The following is a 7,400-nucleotide window of genomic DNA, read 5'->3' on the forward strand; positions in this document are numbered from 1 at the left end:
ATGTGCTCTGCATATAAGTTAAATAAGCGGGGTGACAATATACAGCCTTGACGTACTCTCTTTCCTATTTGGAGCCAGTCTGTTGTTCCATGTCCAGTTCTAACTGTTGCTTCCTGACCTGCATACACAGTTCTCAAGAGGCAGGTCAGGTGATCTAGTATTCCCATCTCTTTCAGAATTTTCTGTTTTTAACTATAATCAGCCGAAAAGTTAATTTAATTTAACACATGGAAAAATGGTCCATGGAATTAAATTTTCACCCGTGAATGAGCTGTATCAGAGCTGTTCTTTAGAGTACTTTGGATCTTTAGTCATCAGTTAGTCTCTCATCTGCAAAGCTTGGCCAAGTATTCCCAGCCACCTTCACACCTTTGGAACCTTTAGCACCACCCCTTGAACCCCTGTGCAGTCTTAGGCAAGCTACCTACCCTCCCTGAATTTTGGTTTCCACCCCTGTGTTAAAGGGGCAGCAGCATTTTTCTTCACAAAGGGCAGGCTGGTATAGTGGAAAGGCAGTGGCTTTGGCTCAGATCTGTGTGAACCTAGGCAGAGTCTTTTTGAATCTTAGCTTCCTCGTGTGTTGACGAGAACAAACCCGAAGCTGGCGAGCAGAGTTGGCCCTTTCACGGTTGAGGAGAGGAGAGGAAGGCCACAGGCTCCTGACCTGCAGCTCCTCCCTGGAGACCCCACCCTCGTGGCCTTGACTCACCTGCTGCCTCTGGATTTGCAGAGCTGCAGGGGACTCGGCCCTTAATGAGGGAGACTGCCCTTCCAGGCAGGTTTTTCCTCTGACATAATTCTCACACCAGCCAGAGGCAGGCATGGTCATCCCTGGCTGCAGCCTGAGGCTGAGCCCTGTGGCAGGAACCAGCACCACGCCCTCCGTCCCAGGGAGGAACTCACTGTCCCAAACCTTTAAGCTTTTGGAACTGGCTGTTAATTCAGCTAATGAGAGGGAGAACAGGGACACGGCCCCCAGAAGCCTCTCTCCCCAGGGCCCTCATCCTACCCTGCATTAGCAAGTCTAGGGCATTTGCATTTAAGAAATGCACGTCAGGGTGCCCCCTTGAAATCTCGAGGCAGGTCCCCACTTTCTGCTGAAAAGAGATCACAGACAGAAAGGGCAGGAAGTTTCAGACGATGGGTGTGCATTCTGTGGGTACTAAGCAGGTAAAAGCGGGGGAGCGAAGAACTGGAAGGAGAAAGAGAGAGTGGACCGCTGGGCAGAGGGCAGCGGCAGGAGAGCTGTGGAAGCTGAGGCCTCCGCACACACTTCCTGCCCTGGAGGGGTTCAGAGCAGCCCAGGTGTCTCTCGTTCCCGCCAGCTCGCAGGGACCACACCAGCTCCTTGAAGACAAGGATTGTCCTCTGTATTTTTCACTCCTGTGTCCCCAGTGCCTCGAGCAGTGCCTCGAGCTGTGCCTCGAGCTATGCCAGGCATCTATAAATAGTTAAGTGCTCAGGAAACAGCTGATGGCATGGACTGCACATCAAGGTTTCTCCCACAATTAAGCCTGTCAGTCATGGTGACCAAAGGCTTGGCCACCCTTCAGCAGCCTCCAGCTGTCTCCAGTCACCTCTGAGTTACAGGCGACATGGCCAGTGGACTCAAGCGCTTTCCCCGCCGTGTTTAAGCCCCTCTCTGCATTCATGTTTCAGGATAAAACTACCCCTCACGGTGGAAGAGATCGCCAACTTCGGGGAGGGCAGCAGGGAGCTGTTCGTGCGGTCCAGTACCTACAGCCTCATCCCCATCACCGTGGCCGAGGCAGGCCTCACCATCAGCTGGGTCTTCTCCTCCGACCCCAAGAGTATCTCCTTCAGCGTGGTCTTCCAGGAGGCCGAGGACACGCCGCTGGATCAGTGTAAGGTGAGGCCGGCTCCCTGCCAGCAGGATGCCCGGACAGCCCTTCCCTGGACTGCTCTGAGAAGGACAGAGGGAAACCAGGGTGGAAAAACCCAGGGCCTGCGTCAGGCAGAGCAGGCGATGCAGCTGGGCTTGTCCAGTGGGGACGGAAGGGCCTGAGAACTGTCTCCTAATGTCTGAAGGCCTTTCCTGGGTCAGCTTCAGACAGATGTTGGGATAGGTCAGTAGGTGAAACTGAAAGGAATACAGATGTGTGACTCAGGTTAAGGATCGTATTTTAACAGTCGTGGAGAGCAAGAGTGAGTCATCACGGGAGGTGGTGACCAAGATCTCTGCTTCCAGTTTTGAGTTTAGGGCGTTCAGCATCTCACTTCAGACAGGTCAAAAGAGACTCATAGCCTTTGTGTCAGTTGGGTGGTTGGGTTGGGAACCTTGGTAGCAGACACCAGTTTATAAACTCCTAAGAAATCCTAAGCATGTGACATTGACTGGCTGGGACCGTCGTCCTCAATTTTGGTTGCACTTTAAAAGGAAACACCCGGGAAACATTTTTAAACGCACTTCTGAGTCCATAACCCAGACGCCCAAATCAGAATCACTCAGGGGGACCCAGGCATCTCTGGGTGATCCCAGTGGGCACCAAGGTTGAGAGTCACTGGTCTCGATCAAGGGAAGAAGTCAAGAGGAGAACGGATGGGGTGGAGTGCAGAGCCCAGGACAGCAGATAGGCCTCCGGAGGGGCTGACTCCTCGAGGGCAGCAAGCGGGTGGGGCGGGGGGCGGGGTCTGAATTCCTCGCCTGAGTCTCTGCAGGCAGGGTGCGAGGGGTGATGGTGGGAGAGCTGGTTTGCGTGGACATTTGAGTTCCATTGGAATCACTGGGAGTGGGAGGAATGAGGACAGACACAAAGGCTGGATTGCAGCTCGGGGTGCGTCCCAGGCTTTTAGTACAACGTCTCCATTTTCTAAGAATGAAGCTAGAGAGGAGCAGTTCGAAATGGTGTGAAGGAAGCCTTCTGTGATGATATCCACCAGTCCCTCAGGGTGTCCTGAGGGCTCACGTCGCGGTCTGAGGAGGGCCCGGGGCCCCAGGAGGGCCAGGCTCTGGCACGCTGGGTGCACAGATGGCCGCGCCGGCTCCAGCACCCACGTCTGCTATTTGACATGGGGGTGCGTCTGCCCCTCTGGGCTTGCTCTCCTGCCGTCCCTGTCCTGTGGTACCTGCTCATTACAGATTGCTTTGTCATGTCTCTCCTCTTCAGATTCATGCCTAAAATTGAAACCTGGCCCCCTGAGTTGGCCTTCTTGAACGGAGTTTCATGCTCGTTCTTATTTAAAAACTGCCTTGCCCCTCTTTTCCTTTCGGGGGCTCATGACCTCGCCGCACATGTAGGGAGCCCTTCCTTCCTGAGCAATTCTGAACATCCACCTGGGAGGTCCTGGGCCTGTGGGTGGAGAGCGGTTACAGGCTCAGCCATGCAGAGCAGCCTGCCTGGGCAGTTAGTTGGTCGAGCAGCTTAAGCAGTGGGCTTGTCAGCTCTGCGCTAACAAACAGCTGCACTGCCCAGAACTCACCCCAGCACCTTCGCTGTTTACCTCACGTTCCCAAGGCCCGCTGAGCGCCTAAGCACTGCGTCTGCCCAGATTAGACACAGGTGGGTGTCCATGGTGAGAGAGGGAGGGGACAGACCCTGTGTCCACACCTGTCCCCTTGCTCAGTCACTCACCTGCCTAATCCTCATGGCCCTGAAAGACCTAGCTGGTTCCTCTCAGGATTCAGGAGCTCAGAGTCCTCATCTCGGGCTCCATTGTTGCCTGGAGGGTATGGCAGCCGTTGTCGTTCCCACAGTGGTCGCCAGGGGGCAGAAGAAGCTCACGGTGAGTGAGAGGGTGCTCACTCTCGGGGGCTCCTCTGCCATCCCCAGCCCGCTGTGGGGTTGCTGTTACATCTGCCTGAGGTCCTGGACAGACATCAGCCTGGAGAGTCTGTGTCCAGACTCACTTCTTTAGCATTTCACCTGTGGACTCCCCAGGTGATGCCCTGACCAGCCTGGACCTTGTGGGAACAAGAGGGCATAGTGCACCTCGCAGCACTTAGGTTTCACGGTGATGGAGGCTCAGACATCAGGAACTGGGCTGGGTCCTTGCACTCAGTTCACAACCATTCACTAAACTTCCGTGGTATAGTGGGCTCTGTAGGGCCCACTGAGGATCAGGAGAGAAGGGCCACGCTGGGATCTGCCCTTGAGGAGCTCAGAGTATCATCAGAGAGAGGCCCTATTAAAGAAACAACTGCGATTCCAGGTGGTGACTGTCATGATGGGGTGGCACCGGGCAGGGGGTGGGGGAGCAGTAAGAAGGGCACCTAACCCAGCCTGGGGGGCGTTAGCAGACCAGGAGACTCCTGGGCCAAACCAAGAGAAGCTATTGGGAGGGGTGGGAGGGGGCACGGCTTACAGGAGAAGCGTCCAGGCGGGGGAGCAGCGTGGCAGCCCAGTGCCGTCTCTAGAGCATGTCAGATGCGCCCCACCCGGGACCACCCTCTCTCCAGAGGGCCCCTCTCCATCAAGGCCGGGCCTGGACACTGAGATGAGAGATGGTGAGTTTGGGAAGCACTTAAAAGAAGCAGTAAATCACGGACCTGAGGCCACCCGTACACAGACCACTGGTCTGAAGCCTGGGGCTAGTCAGGGACCAAGATCCGGGCCCTGCCTGTCTCTTTGCCCAGAGAAGCCAGAGGCCTGCCTGGGGCTGTTGAGAGTCAGGGGAGGAGCCGGGACCGGGAGCTTTTTATTTTTAAATAATTTTGAAGAGATACAATTTACATACATACATGTAATTCACCCATTTAAAATGTTCAGTTATCTTAGTATTAGTTATCTTAGCAATTCATCACCACTGTCTAATTTTAGATCATTTTCATCACTGCATAAAGCAAAAAGAAACCCTGTATCCATTCGCAGTCACTACCTCCTCCCAGCAACTAGCAGCCTGCCTTCTGTCCTTACGGCTTTCCTGTTCTGGACATTTCATGTGAATGGAATCACGGGTTACGTGGCCTTTTGTGACTGGCTTTTTCCATTTAGCATAGAATCACGGCTCTGTACCAGGGCCCAGGCCACCGGAGTTTCTCAAGAGAGCAGTAAAACCAACTGGACTGTTCTGCAGACAAGTGGTATAAATCAGGTCACAGCTGTCCAAGCAGGGGAGGCTGATGCGGGATGGCCCCAGAGTTCACACAACAGAGACCTGTCTTGCTCAGGTTTACACGGGACCCCAGTCGTCATCTGTCACCTCAGCTATATGGGCTTTGACACCAATTGTTGTTCAGTTGCTCACTCATGTCTGACTCTTTGCAACCCCATGGACTACATACAGCATGCCACGCTTCTCTGTTCTTCACTATCTCCTGGAGTTTGCTCAAACTCAAGTCCATTGAGTCAGTGATAGCATCCAACCATCTCATCCTCTGTCATCCCCTTCTCCTGCCCTCAGTCTTTCCCAGCATCAGGGTCTTTTCCAGTGAGTGGGCTCTTCACATCAGGTGGCCAAAGTGTTGGAGCTTCAGCTTCAGCATCAGTCGTTCCAGTGAATACTTGGTTGATTTCCTTTAGGATTGACTGGTTAGATCTCCCTGTTGTCCAAGGGACTCTGAAGAGTCTTCTCCAGCACCACAGATCAAAAGCATCAGTTCTTCGACGCTCAGCCTTCCTTATGGTCAAACTCTTACGTCCGTGCGTGACTACTGACAAAATTACAGCTTTGACTATATAGACCTTTGTCGGAAAAGTGATGTCTCTGCTTTTTGTGTTTTTATTACTTTGTTTGTTTGTTTGTTTCTACTTTTTAATACTCTGTCTTGGCTTGTCATAGCTTTTCTTCCAAGGAACAAGAGTCTTTTAACTTCATGGCTGCAGTCACCACCCACAGTGATTTTGGAGCCCAAGAAAGTAAAGTCTCTCGCTGTTTCCATTGTTTCCCCATCTTTTTGCCATGAAGTGATAGGACCAGATGCCATGATCTTAGCTTTTTGAATATTGAGCTGTAAGCCAGCTTTTTCATTCTTCTCTTTCACTTTCATCAAGAGACTCTTTAGTTCCTCTTTGCTTTCTGCCATAAGGGTTGTATCATCTGTATATCTGAGGTTCCTGACATTTTTCCCAGCAATCTTGATTCCAGCTTGTGCTTTATCCAACCCAGAATTTCACATGATACACTCTGCATGTAAGTTAAATAAGCAGGGTGACAGTATACAGCCTTGACATACTCCTTTCCCAATTTGGAACCAATCTGTTGTTCCATTTCCAGTTCTGTTGCTTCTTGACCTGCGTATAGATTTCTCAGGAGGCAGGTAGGGTCTGGTATTCCCATCTCTTAAAGAATTTTCCACAGTTTTACACCAGAGCCTTTGTCTCCCCTAGATGGTTTGGTTGATTGATTTAAAGTAATAGCGAGAAAATCTTACAGATTTTGACCATGGTGGAAAAAACAGCAGCTGGAATGAACAAAAAGTCTATAGACTGTTTTAAAGAAATAAAGAGTATTATCTTACATGTCCCCTTCGGAGGATACTACCTCGACAAGCTCTTGGCTTTTGCTTTGTAATCAAAGTGGTGTGTGGGAAGGCTGAGGAGCGGGGCACACAGGCATCCCTGTGTAAACCGCAAGCCTTTCTCCCCGGCGCTTCCTCTACCTGTGCTTGCTGAAATTTCTCAGGCCAGGTCAAAACTTTTAGGTTATGGATCACAGGAACAGACCCAACCACTCAACCTCCCAGGAGTCTCAGTTCCCTGTAGAACTAGAATATTATAAACCATTAATGGAGCTCGATGAGATACCACATTCTACTTGGTAGAGGAGCTGCCACAGAGCCCACACGTAGGAGGTCCTCATGCATCTCAGTCTCCTCCAGGCTTGTCTTGGGCCTGTCCTGCTCCCTCAGCACCATCAGCTTGCAGTCAGAGCCAGGGTACTGTGGTGGCAGGAGGCTTCTCTGCGCTCTGTCTGTCTCCCAGGCCTTTGAGGTCTCCCTTTTGACTTTTGTCTGACTCATGTGTTATTTAGTTTCGGATATTTGGGGATTTTCTAGACAGCTGCAGTTTTTTTCTAACTTAACTCCATTGTCAGAAAACACACTTTTTATAGTTTGGATCCTTTTAAATGTAATTTTTCTTAATGGCCTAGAATGTGGCCCACCTAGCGATTATTCCAAGTATACTGGAAAAGTCTGTCACTGTTTCCATTGTTTCCCCATCTATTTGCCATAAAGTGATGGGACCAGATGCCATGATCTTAGTTTTTTAATGTGGAGTTTTAAGCCAGCTTTTTCATTCTCCTCTTTCACTTTCATCAAGAGGCTCTTTAGTTCCTCTTCGCTTTCTGCCGTTAGGGTGGTGTCGTCTGCATATCTGAGGTTATTGATATTTCTCCCGGCAATCTTGATCCCAGCTTGTGCTTCATCCAGCCTGGCATTTTGCCTGATGTATTCTGCATATAGTCAAATAAGCAGGGTGACAATATACAGCCTTGAAGTA

At 51.2% G+C, this 7,400-nt stretch overlaps 1 protein-coding gene across 7 annotated transcripts in view; it reads left to right on the forward strand.

The window, feature by feature from the left end:
• FYCO1 (FYVE and coiled-coil domain containing 1) overlaps window positions 1-7,400 on the forward strand; it is a 79,827-nt gene that overhangs the window by 62,201 nt on the left and 10,226 nt on the right. For all 7 annotated transcript variants that reach the window (XR_827253.1, XM_010862405.1, XM_010862403.1 and 4 more), the window contains one exon: window positions 1,660-1,870. Coding sequence is in view for 6 of the 7 variants with exons in the window: in XM_010862405.1 (XP_010860707.1) it covers window positions 1,660-1,870 (211 nt within the window). In the remaining variant the exon portion in view is untranslated. The remainder of the gene's footprint in view (window positions 1-1,659; window positions 1,871-7,400) is intronic.

This window comes from Bison bison, unplaced genomic scaffold (genome assembly GCF_000754665.1).
Source record: "Bison bison bison isolate TAMUID 2011002044 unplaced genomic scaffold, Bison_UMD1.0 scf7180017864482, whole genome shotgun sequence".
NCBI lineage: Eukaryota > Metazoa > Chordata > Mammalia > Artiodactyla > Bovidae > Bison > Bison bison.